At 39.4% G+C, this 21,223-nt stretch overlaps 1 protein-coding gene across 5 annotated transcripts in view; it reads right to left on the reverse strand.

Moving 5' to 3' along the window:
• LOC126865184 (TWiK family of potassium channels protein 7-like) overlaps positions 1-21,223 on the reverse strand; it is a 364,862-nt gene that overhangs the window by 57,029 nt on the left and 286,610 nt on the right. For all 5 annotated transcript variants that reach the window (XM_050617398.1, XM_050617395.1, XM_050617394.1 and 2 more), the window contains 2 exons: positions 2,183-4,620; positions 898-1,183 (listed from right to left, as the gene is read on the reverse strand). In XM_050617398.1, the coding sequence (XP_050473355.1) occupies positions 898-1,183; positions 2,183-2,542 (646 nt within the window). In that variant the 5' untranslated portion in view covers positions 2,543-4,620. The remainder of the gene's footprint in view (positions 1-897; positions 1,184-2,182; positions 4,621-21,223) is intronic.

Raw genomic sequence — 21,223 nt, forward strand, 5'->3', positions numbered from 1 at the left:
TAGACGAATAACTGGAATCTTTCATAAAATTTAGCCATACCAGAGACTAGAGATCGATGATAAGTTACCAAAGCGACTTTACGACCGCATAGATAAAGTCAAAAGCGAGTAACTGCATACGTTATTGCACGATATATTTTCTCAGTTGTCGAACAGGTATTTGGTCTTTGTTACGCGCAAAACTCTAGACATATACGGGATTGGTCGTCGATAAGACGTATCGATCGTTACTATGAAAAATCGATGACTGGAAATCGAAAATTGTAGTAACACGTTTTTGATTTAACGCGTGGTATAAGTCTTCAAAGTAGAGAAATTCTTCGTGATAGCTAGGAAAGTACCATGTGTCCTACTTATGTATCTACGACGCAAATATATTTATGTATAATGAATTGTTAATGCATGAGATTACATTCTATTAAGTTGTCCGAAAAGTTTCTTTTGTTTTATAAGATGATAATAGACGAACGACAATTTCTTGTATTATTTTGTTGAATTAGATATGATCTATTTCGTTATATTTCTATTATCACGTTCATGCATAATTCAATAAATTAATATAAAACAAAAAATATTGTCCGTCTATTATTTCCTTATAAAACGAAAGAAACTTTTCGGGCAACCTAAAACATGAAAATTACAAACCAAGAAAAATGATTTTTCGAGAATGAGAAATCTCTGGCAAAATTATCGTGAAATACTCATAGAGGATTAAAATCTAGTTGGCCAATGTTCTACTTGTGTCATACTTGATCTCATCGTTCTATCTATTGTATCAATGTAATATAAATACACATATAGAATCGACGCAACAAATATTAATATCGTATGTCACGTATTCTGGATAAAAATCAAAGCGTACTTATAACGTCGTATAATTCTACTTGAAACACTTACCGATCGTCGTCAGCACCGTGAGAGAATATAAAAAGGCTTTGGCGAAGTTCCACTCGTATTCCGGTATCCGTCTTTCTGTCACGGTATCACTAGTGGAACTTCCGACATATGTTCCGGCGTTCTGGGTCGCCATCATGTCTTCGGTGATCCTCTTCACCAGTTGATCCTGAAAACGTGCGATTTCCTGGGCAGCCAGCCTCGTCCAGTTCTCACGGTAAAGAATATTCAAACTCTCCGTAATTATCCATATGTTTTCCACCGTCTTCGCTCGTGCTTCGTGATTAACCTTAATAGCAAAAGAAAAGAAAAAATATCCTCGTTAAAATAATACAAATACGATTTGGCGAAAATATGTTTCAAGTACGTACGCGCTTACGCAACGTTGCAGATTTAAGGAAAGGAACAATCGCGTGGAAGGAAAATTTTCATTGGAATTTATCAGCGTCGAAGAATAACAGCGCATGATAGATATGGATAAAACGAAGAGAAACTGGAAATATCTTTTCCACCCAGAAGACTCTACGGAACGAGTATCACTTTAAAGAAGGAAGAAACTAGTTGGCGACGACCAATCGATAAAACTTCGTTGAAACGGAGCACCAACGCTAGAACGCACCGATAATTCGATTGATTCAGGTTCACTGAGGTCATCTCAGGTAGGAAAACGGGATTCTGATCAAAGATGCAACGATAAGTCGAAATTCGTTACCGTTTCGCTTAAGCGATAATTGGGGAAAAAATCAAATACCGTCATGCTTATTTGAAGCAGCGCGTCATCACCGATACTACACGCGAGTAACGTTAATGCAATGGCATTCAAACGCGGATATAGTTCTTTTCAAAAGAAAGATCAATTGCTAATTGGATGATTTTTCGGTAAAGTCTTTTCGATTTTATCTTTACCGTTAACCACTCGATTTATTGCCTGTGTATTTTTCAGTAAAAAATATTTTGTACAAAATAGCTGGATGGGCAAAAATTCCGATATCATGAAAAAATTTCTCTGAAATCTATAGAATGGAAAGCAACAAAATGGTTTCAAACGGTCGTAATAGCAAGTAATATAAGATTTATTTCGCTTTAATTTATGAAACATAGCTCGAGAGAAAGAGCGTTCGTTCGTAACAGCGTGAATCGTTACGTAGCAAGTGACAAATATTCAAGCCATGTGAACCGTAAAAATGCAACAATGAAAGGCAAAATGAAAAAAAAAAAAAAAGAAAAAAGCGGGAGGAAAAAAAGGGAAGAAAAACCGCCGGGTGGAAATCAATAGTTGTGCACTCACTTGCTTTAGCCAAGCGGTGGTATTCCGTCTGGTAGGCTGATTCTCTGCTATTGTGGTAGCAAGTGTCCTTTGTTGTATCCCGGCATCGGTACCGCCCTCGATGGCAAGGAAGATGAAGCTACCCAGTAAAGTGTAAGCCACGAGGAGGGCACATATTCCAAGGTTTATAATACAACCTTTGAGAAAGGAGTGCTGGCTGGCCTTGTCCGGCACTCCGCCGAAGCAAAGGCACCTCACTTGTCTCGACGGATGTGTTTTCGAGCGGTCCGATGTGGACCTCTTCAAGGACGATGTATTGCCATTGTTCGCGGGCTTGAAGCCCTCGTAAGCTCTGTAATGTCTCGCGCTGTCCTTCTCCATTCTATTTTTTCCCTTCCTACCGGATCACCCAATTCTGTCCTCTGACTATCATTTGTCGAACTGTACCTTAGCACGGCCTGTCGTTCGCATTTGTCAGCTCAGGTTGCTGATAGAGGGAACCGATGGCGAGGAAGAGAAATAGGGAGATAAGAACGGCCTTCTAATCTTCTTCGAAATCCCTCGAGCTGACCTCGCGTGAGAGTCGTAACGTCACTCCTCCACGGTAAGAGTAAAACGATCGTCTCTCCTTTCTTATATTTGTGTTCGATACCAACTAGAGATCATCCGGTAGGTTGTCGGGCCGATTTTTTCTCCTAAAAATACGAACGACTCGGTGGGCATACTCGAGTCGGGCAATTTACTTGGAGGCGATCGAGTCATTGACATTGATCGTGGATAGCTTTCTCGACGATTTTCTGCGCGATCGTCTGCGCGATCTCCGCGAATCCATTCCTTTTAACGGTATCGCGTAAATAAAAGTCGTCGAAGTGTCGGATTCTTCGTTGCGAACGAGTCGCGGTTCGAAACACTCCATTGGGCACGCGGTACGGTAGAACGCTGTGAACGACTCGCGCTGAAATGTTTATGACAGAAACGTTTAAACCAGGCTCGAAAGTTGCTGCTTTCGAAATAAAAGGACAGTCGTGACGGGATGACGGGATACTCCGATTACGGTCACCGCCAATTTTTATTATCCTCTTAGAAAATGGTCGTTCGACGGAAGCAGATCACGAAGGGATTTCGTAGGATCCGAGGGAACGTTCGATCGTATGCGAACCGGGCACTCCCGTCATTTTTCTAGAGGACGGCTGTCCTGACTGGAACGCGGCCCGGAATTCTATGGACAAAATCGATGTTTGAGATATTTTCTGGGATATTAGTTCTACCTCGGGATGAGGCTCTCTATCGAGAACGAAATCGAAAGGCTCGATCCTCGTTTTCGGGGATATTGCCCTCTTAAGGTACGCATACGTTTAAGAGATATTTATGGGTGCCGGTGCAATAACGTCGAACTCGATCTTATTAAAGAATCCGCCGACGTTATGCAACGCATAATTCTGCTTTACGAGCCTTAAGAGCGTTGTTCAATTTCAACATCTTGCCATCGGTTAGGCGATGTTTTACCGTGCTTGCCTGCAATTTGCGATTATCCTTTGCGACCAATTTTTCCTTCGGTGGTCCCTTCTGTCTTTGATACGTCGTTAAACAATTTCAATTTTGAAACTCTCTCGTTCGAGTCTCGTGGAGAAGAGGCGATGTTCGTACAGTATCGAGTTGTCTCTCGACGACGCGCGTACCAATCGATTAAATCCGATCCGGTGTCACGAACGGAAACCACGACACTGTGACACACGTAGGAGCACTTCCCCTACACGACGACGACGACGACGACGACGACGACGGCGACGCCTTTTTCTCTGTTAGCGGTAAAATGGAAACTTAAATAACGGCGTAGAGTGAATTCCAAGAGTGTCTGCATGAGTCACTTAAACTTTTCTTCGTACCGGTTGAATGTAAAGCTATCAGTTCCTGCTTTTCCCATTCTCTCTCTTCTCTCGCTCTCTCGTTTCTCGCTCTTCTTCGCTCTCGTCCGCGAAGAAAAGATGGGAAAGAGGAAACGTAGCCGCAAGTAGAGCCGCGAGATGCAGACGGAAACGCAACCGGCAAGCAAGTGGATGACAACTTCAAGGCTTCATTCTGACAAACAAGATCTCCGGAATAAGTATTCTCGATGCATTTCGCGACTGCGTGGTCCTGCGTTTCGCACGAATCTTTCACGATGCGCGTCGTTATAGTTTATCATCCTCGTTGCATTTATTTATTTCTTGCTTCCTCCTTTTTCCTTCTAGTCTCGTTCGTCCGGTCGTAGCTCGTCGATTTAACGCATCGTCGGCTCACGTGCAGGAGCAAAACTCACCGCGAAAAGCCGCTTAACTCGGTCACACTCGATCCGCTAATTTGCTCGTGTCCTGTACGCCGTGCCATCCTCGTGTATTCATTCCAGAGCCTGGCGAATAAATCAGCGGACCGCGACGCGCGAACCTGGCGACGTTTTCCTCTCGCACGATCGAGGTAATCTGCAAACAAAAGCAAGAAGGTTGAATTCGTTGAATGGATTTTATACTTGCTTTTCTTTGTTCTGCAGCAGAGTGCTGTTAAAACGCTTAATGTTTCAATATACGAGTCGTCTACATCTATGTTGACCGACCCCATAAATTAAAACGCATAGAAGAATGAAAATCGAAAATATTATCTTTTAATTCTTCCTTAGAATTTACGATTATTCGTGTTATCTCCTTGAATAAATTTATAAAAATAACCATGAATAATAATTCCGTATCTGGATAATGCGAAAATGGATGAACCCTATAATAAGCGTAGTTGTACAAATCAATAAATACATTAAATATATTTCCGTTTGGATTACGTTTCCTTTCGTATATTTTCGTCGTAGAAAGAGACGCGCGTACGCAACTATCAGCGATAAAGCCGTGATTCTGTCGATTATTAATATCACGATTTTATTATTCGCCTTTATTCAAAATGTTGTTGCTGCGATCCTCGCTGCGATCGTCGAAGAATTTCGATAGCTCTGCGTTACGACGATATTAAAAATACCACGGAAGCGTTCCTAGATTTCAACAGTGACGCCAGAACCGTCGCTATACATTTCTGTATAAGGTACAAAATCTTCCGTGGAATCTTCGAATTTAAATATCACTGAACATCGAGTCGCTCACAGATCCTGAATCACGCGTGGATATCAAGAACTCCAAGGGCTTTAAACCGGTTGATCTTGCGATGCATTTATGGATGTCGAAGCCTGGAGAAATCGCGCTATACCCGTCACGGTTTCCGTTTAAGACGAATCGACTTTTCCTCTCCCTTGATTCACCATGCCGGCCGTACTTCCCTCCATTTTTATCTGGCAACCTTCCTACGCTTTCTTTTGTACGATCTCGCGAGTTCTGTATTAGTGGATTTGAGGATGATCATCGATTATGGTCCCTCCGCTGGAAGGTTCTCCGGTAACCGAAGGAGGCACACGAGGCAACAGAAATTCCAAAGAACTCCTCCACGATTTCCCAAAGGGCCTGCCTCGATAATTCAACGTCCGGCGTCCACCTCGAATTCAACTGTCTTCTCCGGTATATCGAACCCATTGTGGCTAGTGTTGGATCTCTGATTCTTCCCGAAATGTGATACGGCCGGTACAGCCGTCAAAAAAGAAAAAAAAAAAAGATACAATCTATGAAGTTACGTTGCACCGATCTTTAGCAGTTTCCCTTTATCTACTACCTTCGTTTTTATCTAATTGGAGGAAGTACGAAGCTGATTTGTCAGACATTACATTCCGTTGGAAAACGATGAAAAATTATTCGTCATTTTCGCGATAAAAATCACTGGTAATCTCGTTGATATTAATCTCGATACAATCTCTTGAATTAATCTCTATCGAGAAGCGATGGAACGAACTTAACGAATCGATGAGCGAACGCCACTTGAAATCAGGAATAACAGCTTTGGGAAATTAATGCAGATTATTGGAAAACCAATTTCAAAGACAAATTTTATAAACCTAATAACAGGCGAATGCTAAAAATTATGTATTTCTCTAAAATATATATTACAGGATGTATCGGAATGCTTAGTAAATATCAGGTAAAATTTAGTATTTTTACTTAGTATACAAATACAGTCTATTCATAGATACGGTCAAATATAAAAATCTAAGTTCGCAACAAAAAAAAGGTTAAAAAGTAATTTTACCTCGTAAGCAAATGGATCGACAACGAGTAAAAAGATTCTTCGACTTTTCGATTTTCCTATCGCGATCGTTTAAGGGAGAGATTCGAGCTAGTTAGCAGTAGTAATGTTATTCCCTCGATTCCTCTGTGCTTTCGACGCGCGTGAGCCGAACCTTTCAAAATTCGATACCAGCGATAAAACCTGTTTCGCTGGTTTTCTTCTGAAAAGCTCGGTTTTTGAAAATCCCGATACCCGTAGAGAAAGGTTTCCAAGGATTTAGCGTTCGCCAGGCTTCTTTTCTACTCGGCACCTGGAAACCAATGTAGTTCACAACCGAGCATTCGCAGACACGCGCAGCCGTATTTGAACAGGAAAATTGGCCGCATCCAGTTACCGATTCGCGTTCCGAGCAAACAAACGACCACAAACACATCGAAACCCGATCCCGCAAACATAAAAGAAGAGACAATGAATTTGAACTCGTCGGATACTAACTCGATGCTAATTTATAGTCTGTCCTGATCGATGTTCTCGATCTTGCTTTTTACAGGCGGAGAAACGGTCTGCCTTGAGAACAAACTATCGAAGCAGACTCGCGATCGTAAATCGGCCCCCGCGACGGCGCTTCCATGGATCCTCACCTTTTCCACTTCCGTTCCGATTTCCAACCCGTTCCACACCTATTCTCTCGCTTTTCTCTTCGTTTTCTGCCTTTACAGCCCGTTTACGAACATCCTTGTGTATCCTCGTAAACGAGCGATAGTTTCTTGCCCTTTTCCTTCCTCCTTCCTTTATTGCGAACGATCGAAGACGACTCGTTCCAATTTTATGGTTTATCGCGGCTCAGGACCTAGTCGAACCACGGCCAAACGATTCAGGGTTATTTACATTGATTTATGGGATTCGTAACACCTTTTACAAAGCTTTAACCCCTGAACGTGCAATTTTTGTCGACCAAATCGGTGCACGATTTTTATTTCGCCAGAGTTATTTCTCGGCTATATAATAATTACGTCGTGGACATTTGTGCGAATACATATTTTTCTCAATATAATCGAGAAACTACAACTTCGATAAAAGAATTATTTTGTCCGTTAAACGTTATAAAGGTTACTGTACTTTGAATATATATTTTTGCATATTACGTGCATTCTATGGATTTTTACATCTACAAATTTTTCACAAGCGAGTAAAACTCCGCAATTCGACTAATGATATCTACATCGTTTCGTCGTTCTAACGATGCACCTTGCGTTCTTCGCACAGATAGGTGCAAAATACGACGTGGAACGTTGTTCACATGGAAATAATACAATACATTTCTCAACGTTAACATCTATTTTTATCAAAGCACGTACTTATCAATTTTTTGTAACTTCGTTCGATATTCATCTTGCTGGCGAAATTTCTAAATTCCTCGCCCTTGTTCTTAGATCTCCGGATGTTCTTTCAGACAACTTACGTAACAAGGATAGCTATCCTTGGCATTCGCTTCGACATTTTGTTAACACTGCCTCTCTCTCGTACGCAAAGCGATCCCAGCATACTTTCCTAACTTCCTAAATTGGAGCGCACCTCCGAACACCTCCGCTTCCTTCGCCAACAGTCGAGTATTCGTCTTTCGACGCGACGAATGCCACGACGTACCGACCTTAAAATTGCACGTCGGCTGCGTTTTACCTTCGAGAGCTTCCACCATCGGAGATTGCGCCGCAGCTGGCTCGTACATTAGCATTTATAACCAATTTCCAGCGAGAATCGGGAGATAACTGGCTCAGAGTGTCGAGTGCACCGACCGACCAGTTCATCGTTGAGAATCATGGCCGTGCGACTTTATGGGGGTTGGCGTCGTTCGCGGAAACGGAAAGGGAACCGGCGGTGACCGCGCGTGCAAAAGAAAAACGAAAGGTGGAAAGAAAGGTGAAAGGCACGGAAAGGGGAAGACGGCATAGCTGGTAGACGATAGAAGGGAAGCAAGAAGGGTGAAATGCAATTTCTCCGTTCGGCGCTTCTACGCTGGCGGGAGAACCACCTGTGCTCGTCTCAGCGACTTTTAAATTCGTACCATTGTCGGTTCTATTTGCTGAAAAATGTTTATTCAATTCCGTTTACCGTCACTGCAAGATATTTACCCGGTCGCTTTTGCTCGAATAGCCGCGTCGCACCACTACAAGCAATGGGAATTGGATGAGGCTGAGATGCGAGGTGGATGCTGGTGGCTTCGGGGGTGGTGAACACAGATAGAGGATGACAGAGAGCCGAGAGAGAAAGAGAGGTAATTTCTCGCTAAGCAAAGTGGAGCAAATTTTCTAGCAAATAGAGCAACGCCAGGTAAGTGTCAAAATAACTTTGGTTTATGAGCACGCGATACGACTTTTTAAACCCCTATCTGCTGACTATACCGAATTCGATATCCGGCTGGCTGCCAGTCTTCCCTCTATCTATTTTTATTGTGATAAACTTACGACAGCATCGTATCCGAAATATCATTCTCTACCGATAGGAGAGAATAGGAAAATTTCTTTTGATTAAATTTAAAAACGACTGAGAATATTTTATTAAACGTGGAAAGATTCGAAGGAAAAAATTGTTAATTTTAATAAAATATCGCGTGCTAAAAAAACTAAACCAATTAAAGAATGAATAAATTTCTCGGTTATCTGGACTCGTGTGAAATAAACATTTATGCGAATCAATAAATTATAGATGTGATAAATTCGTAGTAGCCTTCGATGTTCCGCTTCCATACGATAAAACGAAAATGGAGTAATATTAGCTTTTGTCTCGATTTCCCTTCAAATTTGTACGATTTCGTACAGCGACCAACGAAATCACAGTCGGCGATGGAAAATTTATGGCAGTGGCAATACAGGCATTCGAAAATTTCATTAAGCTGGCACCGTCATGATATTCAAACTAGTCGGGATCAATGGAAAATAGGGTATACACATGGTGATACAACGTGGCCCGTTTTGAATTTAAAGCACTTATTGTGTTTCATAAGATTTTCTCCGAATTATTTCCATATTTCCTGCTTCAACGCTTTTGTTAAACCGTTTTTCGTCGATGACGTTAATACGATTGTTCCGAATCTAATCATTAAAAATCTATTAAAATACGCTGTCGACCATAATTACGGTGCCCGTTGATGGTACAAATTGAATGTTTTCTACTACTTTTATTTTTTACTTATTTTAGTATTTTACGGTTTTGTTCGCATCATATCTGCTCTTGATATAAAATACCAAAAAAAAAAGTAAAATTCATTGAAATTTTCCAGCAAATGTAACGTAGTAGCTGTTTTAATATTTAAGATTATTTAAGGTTTTAATAAATAAGGCGTTTAGAAACTAGATAATGTACGGTTGTGATAAGAAAATGAGTTTCAAACAAAACGACCGATTTTTCAATTGTTATCGACGATGCTTGCAGCTGTGACAATCTGAAAGACTACGACCTTTAATCAAGATTCTCGAACTAATTAGGGACGCGTCGCGTCGTCGCCTGTTCATTGGCAATTGCCGTGTTATAATCTTGCTCGTAGAGCTAACGACATCAGCACGTGAGCTACAGTCCTTGAATGTAGATGCATGATGCTGAGGTGTCGTTAATTACGGGAATTCTACAATTCAAATTAGCGACATACAGCCTGCCTTTCGACGAGGCGCATTATGCATCCGCCCAGAGAAAAAGAACAGATTATCTAAAAAGCGAAAATGATAAATCCCTTTAAACAAAATGAAATTAAGTTAAAATAAATTAAAGTTAAATCAATTGAATGTAATGTAAAAATATCTACTAACAATCTTTAAGAACACATCGATAAAAACTTCAACGAAAGAGCAGAATATCTAAACCGTGAAGGAAAGAAATATTTTTAAACAAAAGTAAACTACCGATCAAATGTAATTTAAATTCCTACGAATATTGATAAAGAACGCTTCGACGAATGCTTCGGCGAAAGAACAGATTATCTAAAAAATGTAAAGAATTAATTTCTCTGAATAAAATTAAATTACCGATTAAACGTAATACAAATTTCTGATAGTAATAATTACAAAGAACATTCCGACTTCGATAAGAACGCTTCGCTAAGAGAACAATTAAGAGAAAGAACAGATCTCTTTAAGCAGAATTAAATTACTGGTTAAAACGTAAATTTAAAAAATATTAAATAAATTTCTACGAATGATTGTTAAGAACGCTCCAACAGGAACGGAATTTTGGGTCGATCAAGAGTCGTCGGATGTACCCAGTTCGATTGATAAACCAAGCCCAAACGAGTCGTTACTCGAAGTACTTGCATTTGTAACCTTTTTACGAAAGTCCATTCGGTTAACCTCAGAAGCATTCGAACAAGAACTGAACGTGATGAAACATCGTTAGACGTCGACTGGGAAAGGAACGACAAAAAACTATCGCACTTGGACAAATAACGACGATACATTCCTCGCAGCTGTTTGCCAAACTTTATCACCATCGTTTCGGTGCACACGAGCGCATCGATATTTCCGCACGTACACCGTACCGTGCATTTACACGTGTGCGAAAGCCATAAGCAGGTGGAACAACCTCGAGAAAAAGTGTCGCAACTTGCAGACAATTTCTGTTGTTTCACGTAGCCGTTCCTCTGTTTTCAAGCTTCTAAACGGCGGACACAACCGCGTATGAAATAAAAGGAGACAGAGACAGTTGGGTTATTCGGAAGAACCGAGAACCACGAACAATGTAGCGTTAGGTAAGTGGTATTGATCCATTATTGTGTTCGCGACCACGGATCTTCGTGCTCTCGGCCAGAACACGGTTTTCTGTGAATTTCGAAGCGAGGTTTCAGGCCAACTTCAACTACAATGCGAAGTGGAATACTTGCGTTATACTTGGCGGAATATTTGCAAGCGTGTAGGTAATAGATACTCGACAAAAATATCCTCGAATATGACAAAAATAAATCGAGATACGGAAATATGGTTTTCAGGCACGAGAAACTTGTTCAAGCAAATGATTTTATATAAAATATTGTAGACGTATTTTATTTTCTTCTTTAAAATCGGAGGAAAACGAGACGATTCAGGAGGAAAGTGCGTTACGCGTTGAATCTTTATATAAACGCGTGCGTAATAATTCCAGGTTACGAGAACGATAATTTGAATTCCGTTACGTGAAAATTGATATTTACGTTCGCGGTAATCCAGATTTCTTGCTCTATTCGTAATCTCTCGGATAAAATAACAGGACCTACGTGGATGTCGAAAACACAAAATAAGGGGGCAATAGAGTAAGAATTATTATGTTTCTTAGTTTTTATTCGTCATTACGATGTGCAAAAAAAGTCTGAAGGTAAAATGAATTCAGAGATTGCAGAAGAAAATAAATCCTTTAAAAATTTGTCGAAAGAACAAAAGATGGGATGCTCTTCGGTTAAAATGAAAAGGACAATGACGCGACATTCAGGAAACGGCATAAAGAAAAGCAGAAAAGAGCAAAGATAATAGAAGCGGAGATAACAACATGGCATACAAGATGGTTGCGGAGCGTGAAAAAAAAAAAAAAAATAATCTACGACTTATGACATTCTTTCAAAATGGTGTGCTTGCTTTCTCGTACACAACCTGGTGAATATGGGCACAACGAACCGATGTGTAACGCTGCAAAATGGAACAAGGTTGAAATTTGTGTTCCGAGATGAAATTCCCTTCTGTATGTAACCAACGATACTTGCGAAGGCGTATCCGTTCGGGAGAGTCCTTTCTCGATTTAGCTTGTCAGAGAATGCGGTTACGCGATGGCATCAGACGAGAGCGTATGCTCGTATTTTCCAAAATTAGCGATGCAAGGAAGCTTACTTCGTCCTGAAAACTCGTTCCAATTTTTTCCGGATTCCTGTCTGGTTAAGATTCTCGTCAGCTCTCGACGAACAGACGTACCTATGTACAATTCCGTTCAAACTGATAAATATCGATTTGTATTGAATTTATGAAATAAATTGGAATTTATGAGGAATTTATGTGGAATTTATGAAATTCTTTGGAATGTTGTAAAAATGTACAACTTTTTTCAACGAAATATTGTTCCTTGCCTCTGTAGTAATATATTTCCTTTCTTTTTTTGCATCTATAATATCTACAGTCCAATACCATAATATTAATAAACAAATACTAAATTGATAGGATAAAATGCAAAATAGAAGATAATAAACGAAAGAGGACGATTGATTTTGTGAACGCGAAAACGTGATTGTTTATCAGTACAAAAAATGGATTAAAAATGATTGCATGGCAATCGCGCAATGGTTTGACGTCTGAATATTTGCCGTAAATTTTCTAACTTGAATATTTTGTAAAACGAAGTTAATCGTATTGCGTGAGATTCTTTTATACCGCATCGAAAAAGGAAGGTAATTTGCCTCATTTTCAAGAATTGCGATACGTATGTGAAGCTTATGAAAAGAAGTTGTACATGGTATAGATTAGAGGGGCAACGTAAATGTAAACCGGCGCGTGTGTGTAGTACCAGACTAATTAGAAGTTAATTGCCGGTATAAATGTTATACTATTTACCATCGGCGCGCTACATTACACACGGATGTTACGTTGTAGCATGTAAACGTGATATTATTGGCCGACCGCTCGTCGATGTCACATTAATGCGCGCTGGATCTTGTCAAGCGACAGTGACTATCGCTATTAGTTCTATTACAAAGAGTTGCCAAACCACGTCAGTTTATCGTGTGCGTTACCTCTATTCGTATCGACACATAATCGGTAACTGAATTTTGTTGATAAACGTTTCAGCAGATTATTTGAGTACTCGACAGTCTACAGTCGAAACCACTTAACACGTGGCTGATTTCATAATGTATAGCGACATTCTAAAGGCTACTGATCCGAAGGTATTAATGTATTTGGATTATAATTCTATTTCCCGCTTAATTCCATATGAATAGAAATAATTCTATCAATTTTTCACCAAAAATATTATGATTTTCTATTGCCCCTTTGTATTCAGAAACTTTTCTATCTTTGATTTGAAAAGATAATATTGCACGTACCATCGTGAATAAACTGCGGATTTTTATGTATTTATAGAAGATTTGAAATATGAAGACAGATAATACGAAGACATATATAGGGTATCCAAAATAATATTGATTAGTGGTTAAACTGTTTGGTTAATGTTAAGTTTCTAAAAGTTTACTTGCGCTATAAAGTATAATAGAATTGTAGTTTATCATAGTTATCGGTGTGATAGACCAAGTTAATATGTTTAGATTCAGTATAAATAGGTATCTACAGGTCAACAGAAGATGATTGATTCGTATTCTAATCGTTGCTAGAGAGCGGATATACAGGGTGGTTGGTAACTGGTGGTACAAGCGGAAAGGGGGTGATTCTACGCGAGAAAAGAAGTCGAAAATATAGAATAAAATTTTTTTAAATTTCTTTTTCTTTCTTTTTTTAAATTTTTTCATCGAGACAACGATCTACAGTGAGATCCGTTATAACGAGACGTGATAAAGTGCACGCGTACCGAGCGAAAATTCAAAGTCGATTTTCTCGAAAACAAAGCCTCGAACGAAAAATTTTTATTCTATATTTTCGACTTATTTTTTCGCGTAGAATCACCCCCTTTCCGCTTGTACCACCAGTTACCAACCACCCTGTATAATATAGCAATCAATTACCAGGTATAAAGTAGGAATAGTGGAAAAAATAGACAAAAAAAGCTGAATCCCGTGTAATTCGCAAGGAAAATAGTCATGTTGAAGTAACTACTTCAAGAAAAACTCTACATCTTTATTTATGTATTAATCCGTGACCTGGAGACTGCTATTACGCAGAAATATTCTAAATAAGGAAAGGTGCATATTATTGTACCCTTGAATATACATTATGTTTTGGATTGCAAGGTCTAGGAAGGAAGGAACTAATAAACAGATTTCTATTTATGTTCCCTGTAGTCTCTAGCCAAAGCTATGAGCTTAACTTTTTTGGTAATGTCCTTTTGCTATAAATATATGAACGTGTTCCCTATCATTTCATTGTCTAGTAACACTAAGAAAGTAAGGATCTGAATCAGCATATAACTTATACATTATACTTATACTTATACCTTTAATTATTTCAATATACTTTTCTATTACAAATTCATCCACTCGTTCTTCAATCAGACAACCTCAACAAGTCAAAACACCGAAGATGTTATCTACCTATAAAATATCCAAAGTATAGTGCTTCCTGTAATAGTCGATAGATAAAACATCTTCTAATTGGGTTCCATTTTCCTAATTACTATATTCACAAAAATATGAATTTGCACGGAAATGCGCAGTCTTGTTACGAATCTGGTGAAACTTCCAAGATTAGGACGCTATCGAGTTTCCTAACTCCGCAATTTCGATAACGAAAACGACCGGAGATATTAAACAAGATTGGAATCCGATCATTCGATCTGCATCGTTGTAACGAACAACAACAAAAGAGGGAACGCGTTCCGTGGCAGGTTTTTCCATTTAAGTGGTATTTCCCGTTTATGGGGCGGGCAAATCGGCCCGGTAATTTCTGATGTAAACGCAACGCGGCGTTTACTATAAACGGGGAGAGAGTGTTATTGGACGGCGGGAGTCTCGGTCGGTGGCCACAATTGGTCGAATCCCGGCCGCTCGCGAAGAGTCGGCAATTCGGTTCAGTTTATTAGCAGGCTATGCTCAATTATCGTCGGTATGACAATAATTTGCTCTCGTTTGCAGAGGACCCCTGGCCGTGCAAACCTGCCGAATCAGCCGGTGGAATTAACCGAATGAATTCGAATTGTCCGGCACGTGGATCGATTCGTCGTCTCTCAGAGCTCCGTTGCTCATATTATTCTAGATGCAACGTCGAAATTGACCTACGTCCATGCGTTCGCTTGTGTCGCTGCAGGCCTCCTTCATTAGCGGAAGTAAGCCGAATTACGTGCTCCGGATTGCGTTTGAAGCCGCGCGCCACCAGGTCCAGGCTCGTTACGACGCCACCACCGAGAAATTCGTTAATTCGGCATTACAAAACGGAAATTAATTAGATTTTCCTATATAACGGGAGAATCGCTGCGCGGTAACACAGACGCTCGGGAAACGCTGACGATAGACCCGGCTGAATCGGATTCTGTTTATAGCTGGCGCTGTTGTTAACGCCGATTCAAGCCGCAGTTTGAATAACGCCATTAAGTATATCGAATATTCTAATTGCACTCCTATTAGAATTGTACACGCACGGATTAGAGTCGTGGTTAAACAAGGAGCACGGTCAAAAAGAAGGAAACATGGTACGAATCGTGGAAATCTATTGGAAATCCTATTCAGACTCGTGATTAAATAAGAAAGCTTGTTATTTTCACGAAATATAAAACGTGAGAATCACATCGACCCCGTTTTAGTTTCAATAATAAATATTATACCGATGAACTATTTAGACCGCGGATTTTTATTCGTTCGTGAAAAATGTAAAATCACAAAAATGTATGTTTTTTATGTATAAACATAAAAAATATTTAATGCGAAGTATTTTCTAGAACGTATAAAATCCACGTAATGTGTAAAAACATAAAAAAGAAAAAAAAATATTCAGAGTTAGGTAGGTGCTTGTTATTGATATTTAATGAGCGAGATAAATGTTTACGTAGACCAAGTTTTCTTAGTTATGTTAATACAAGCACGAACTTGCATAAAAATCCCCGATGTAATAATAATAACTATTGTACCAATGAACTATTTATACAGGCTGTTTCAGCTGTTCGAATTTCATCGAAATGATCTGCCATACTAGTCGACTAAATATCGAATGAGAAAAATGCTGTTATTGAAGAATATACGAAGAATCGAATCTCAATGAAATTATTCTAAATCGGAGATTTCATATTCCACGATTATAGCGTATGTATTACAACATCGGAACATTGATTTCGTTCTCGGAAACGATGTTCCAAAGATGTCGTTCAAGCTGCGATATCCGTAATCGTAGATAATGACGTATTTTACCCCTCGCAATTCGAAGCGTACGATTCGCGATTTTCTTCGCTCTTAACGTCTATACGATAGGTGGGAACGATTTCGAAATATCTCGAAACTTTATCGAAGCTTTTCTGTTCACTCGAAGCGCGAAAAGCGCTGTACGAGACACTTGAACGATTTCACCCGCTGTGAAACTTTCATTTTGTCGTTCCACCGACGGAAAGTACCGCAAAAGCAGAGAAAAAACCGAATTGGCGAAAGAAGAGGGAACAGGAAAGTTTCATCGAAGGAACAGAGAAGCAGAGAAATTACCAGCGAATGGCGAATTGTTTTTAGAACAATCCTTAAAACGGCTTGTTAAAACGGTAATTCTTATTTAACAATTTTTTTTATTTGTACATATTTATTATTTTGGCTTTTCTTTTCTATCGCAGTAATATCGCCGAGATCATAATTGGGAAAGAAATGAATTTGTACCTATTAATATCGTTCTCCATTGCTTGTTGAGATAAAATGCGATGAAAGAAAGCTCATTATTACTTACTCAACGATATTATACTCTTATACTTTAATGTCAACGAGCCGAATGTCGAGGAAAATGTAATTTCAATTCACTCGCTTAAGAAAGAGATTGACTTTTCATTATAGGCAACTGGCCAATTGTAAAATCATAATTCTACCCTTTCTCTTAACAAGCCCTGTTCTACTTCGAAAGGAATTATACACAAATATTACAATTTTACATAGAAATACTTTCTAAGATGTGTCCAGAGGATTAAGAGATTTCATTCCTTTCAACGCTTTTCGCTGCGACAAATAACGCCGAGGAACAATAAACCATCAGATTCGTGTAAAAATAGAAACGTAAACGTGCGCACATAAATTCGGTGAAAATCCTAGCTACGTTCCGAGCAAGGTTCCTTACGAAGTAGAAATTTTATCCAGAGAACCAACATTTCAAATATCCTTCCTATCGTTTTTCTTTCCATCGAGCGTTTCACGTTCGAGAAAATCAATGGACGCGTCTTCTATAATTTCGAAAATAAAGAAACCCGACGATCTCGCAGAGAAGAGAGGCAACTTCTACCAAACTAGTGACGTGAATTTCTTCTTATTCAAGGTATTTGAACATAATCCTACCCGGTGGATCGATTCTCTCCGTCGTCCGTAGAAAAAGCGTTTGATCAGGAATTCAGAGGACGCGATGAAGTTTTCACGGAATAACCAGATAGAGATGTATATTTACTGATATTCGACGAAAAATTTATAGAAACGAGCGTCCCTGTTGCCTGTAAAACTTCGTTTTCAACTTTTTCCACGTATCGTCAGCTACTTGGCCTGTTATTGCGATTTCAAACGATTCCGCGTGTTCGGAGTTACAAAAATATTTATTGCATTACCGCGTAAACCGAGTCAACAGCCGTGAAACCAGGACCGTGCATCGACGTGAACGTGTAGGTGGTGAACTGGCGTGTTAAAGCCAGCTCAGCTACTGAATTAATATTTCCTGACACACATATATCTTCCAAACCACTTTTGCAGAATATTTTATAACGTTAAACTTGCCACACATGGATCATAACAGTCAGAATTTAATCGATGATGTTTCATTAGATTCGCATATTGACTGTCATGGTTATCATCGGTAGCCTAAATTTATTATTACTAAATTTTCTGCAGCGATCAAAGTGAGATAAACTTCATGAACCTGGTAATTCTCAACGATACGAATGACCGACAATGGATCGCAAAAATATTCGTACTCTTGTCGGAAAACGCTTTTAGGTTTATACCGTAATGAATTGTTGAATGAAAATTAACGCTGTAATGAGACGCGACTGCTATAATTACGTTGGCAAAATTTGAACTCGATCTGAAAGTCTACATAAAATTTGCAAGATACTCACTGCAAGCTTACAGTTGGTGAAAAATTAATATATCGCATGAATAATTGCTTCAAACGTATAAAAGATATTTAAAATGATTTCACGGAATACCGAGACTTATTAATATTATGAACGATCGCGTGTTTAAATATTTTTCTGATCTCTACAAAATATATATCTGTATTAAATATGTTGAAAATGACAACGTGAGTTCGTGCTCGTCATCCATATGCAGATGCGTTAGTTATAAGAAATAGTAACCAGAGGATTATCCTAATTACAATTGATAGATTTGATCGATAGGCTGCCTTTTTGTTTTTATCCCTAGTTTTTCTGTAAGCTCGTGCAATAAAGGTTTTTTTGGCTCAGAACGGTATGATAGATTTATCCATTCAATAAAATAATAACTATTCTGATCTTACCTCTGAGTATAGAAATAACAACAAAATATTTTGCAACTGGGGTATACATTTTTAAAATCGTTAAAAATTGTATCGATATGATCATGGTAATAGGGTGTCATTACGATGCCAATGAGATTTTAAAATGTTTCGTACAACGCGTGTAATTAGTTCAGAAAAAGTATACGAATATCATCGGCAGCCACCGTAATGACATAGTCAAAAGAAAAAGCACGCAAATACGATATAATGTTTCGCGAAAATTAAACGCCACGGTGTAGTACTTACGTTATATCTCAATTTATTGCTGTTTCTAGAGCTTCATAAAATTCGCGTGGTTGTCAACGTGTTAACAAATCTTCCTAACACGCTATCGATACTTTCATTCATATCGGGAAATTTCGATCAAAAAATTGCGCCTTGTCCTCCGACACGTGCAAAAGACGCGCGAATACGTGCATATATTATTTACACTCACATACGTACACAGATATATATTTCTATACGTATTATATATTATTGCGAGCATGGCACGAGGTCGAACTCGACGATGTTGACAGTCACATACAAATTGTCGCGGCGCGAAATGACAAATTAACGGCGCCGGCCCATTCATACGGACACTGATTAATTGCCATTTACTTGCAAATTTCCAGGGTGCGCGCGTTTACACGTTGCATGGGTAACCCTCAACCTATTCGTTTCCCTTTCTCCCGCCAAAATCGAGGTCTTCTCACTCTTGTTTGTGCATCCATGTCGCTGGCAAGCGGAGCCGAGCCGAGCCGAGTTGCGTCGCATCGTCGCGAATTTTGCTCCTGCGGCCGCCTAGCCGCGTTGACGCAGCTTGTTGTTTGTCATTTGTTGCGGACTGCATTAACACCGACCGCATAGCAGCGTAGCGGGATTCCTGCGAACTCAGTTTGTGATACTTGCGCGGCAAAATCGTTGCCGGACAGTAAAAACTCTGCGTTCACATCCTGTCGCGACTGCATCCAGTCAGCAAGATATTTTGTAAGGGAACGTGCAATCAACGTATTCTTTTTTGACTAATTGTATTTGCCAACACACGGTAGCTCACGAAAGTATTTCAACAGATGTAGCGATATTTTACGAAGATGTCATGTACATTACACGAAACAGTTCGTAACGATCAGACTAGACCGTCATGATTATATCGGTAAAGTCTGAAACAGATGCGAAAATGTACACGGAAGCTACAAGCTATTTTGTGCAAGTAAATACATAGTTTGTAGAGACCACAAAACCACTTAAACAGCCAACTACCTACATTGTTGCAAAATATGCTTGAAATATAGCTATTCGTGCTGTATATTAATTTTTACTAAATACATGTTTGCATGAAATATTTTGTAGCTTCTGCGATATGTACATTTTCAGCTTGGTTTCAACGTAACTTCGAAACGTTTCGTACAACACACACAGTATATACGCCAATGTTTTCTATAGTAAATGTTCAAACAATTTTATAAACACGTGTACGAATACAATCGATAGAAAAGATTCTGCAAACAGTTGGTAGCTATTATCGAATTTGAAACACGAGCAACTCCCTAAACTTCCGTTAATCACCTTCGCAACTCCAATAATAAGACTCAACTTTGTTCTAGCGTAACATGCAGCCCATCATCCGCAACAAAATCCAAACGATCAAAAGAGAGTTGCTCGTTACTTGTGAGACTGTTCGGTAAACGGGATCGTTACCGAACCAGCATCCGAGTACGATTCCTCTCCATCAGACGAGCAATTTTGCGTTTGAGCTAGCTTTGAGCTATATGTTACAGTATCAACCTGCCATTTAAGCCCATGCATATTCCACCGTTCCGTGCGTCTCTTTCTCTCCCAGTGTCTATAGAGATGAGTGTAAACGTAAGTCTATTAAATGGTTCGACGATCCAGGGAACACGGAGCGCCAATGTCGCGCGGCAACTTCACCGGAAGTTGCCTGACATCGACAAAACTTTCGCCACGGTGTGCAAAGCTCTCTAACCAATTCTAGCTTGCTCGCGTACCGAAGGTTGGCTCTTCCGGACTTCGTTTGCTGCAACGGTAATAAAATATCATGTGAAACGATCGTCCTTCGTAATAGATGACGCAACAGTGCTTCCACATCGCTGTTCGTGTCATTATCATTCTCGTTTGTGGGCTTGGATCGTTAAATAAGCGCAATGGCATATGGTAGCTGGTCAAAGTATTCGAACGCTCGCCATGGACAATTTTTATATATTCAATTTTAACGTATTACGGGGATTATAGAACGTTTGCGAAATTTCGTTGGTATCGCAACGAGGCACGATTATCGTGATTGTATTAGTGAAATTTGAAATCAATCCGAAATCCGTATATGGAGGTAATTAAAAATGATCTAAGTATTTTGGTTTATCGATACAGTAATATCTTGAAAAATATCTTTGCCCTGGTTCTTACGGACTTTCGAAAGAAATTTTCTCATTGACGCCTTATTTAATGTTCGATAGTTTCCATTTCAGTTTCGTGTAAGCTTTTCAGGTAATTGTCGAAACACCTTGCAAACGAACACAACGAATTGGAAAAAGTTAGCGATGCTGTATGCTTTAATGTGTTTTACGATATTCGTACAATAATGGGCTTTTCATTCGCAAAAATAGCTTCGTTTGTACGT

Source organism: Bombus huntii, chromosome 4, assembly GCF_024542735.1.
Source record: "Bombus huntii isolate Logan2020A chromosome 4, iyBomHunt1.1, whole genome shotgun sequence".
NCBI classification, from domain to species: domain Eukaryota; kingdom Metazoa; phylum Arthropoda; class Insecta; order Hymenoptera; family Apidae; genus Bombus; species Bombus huntii.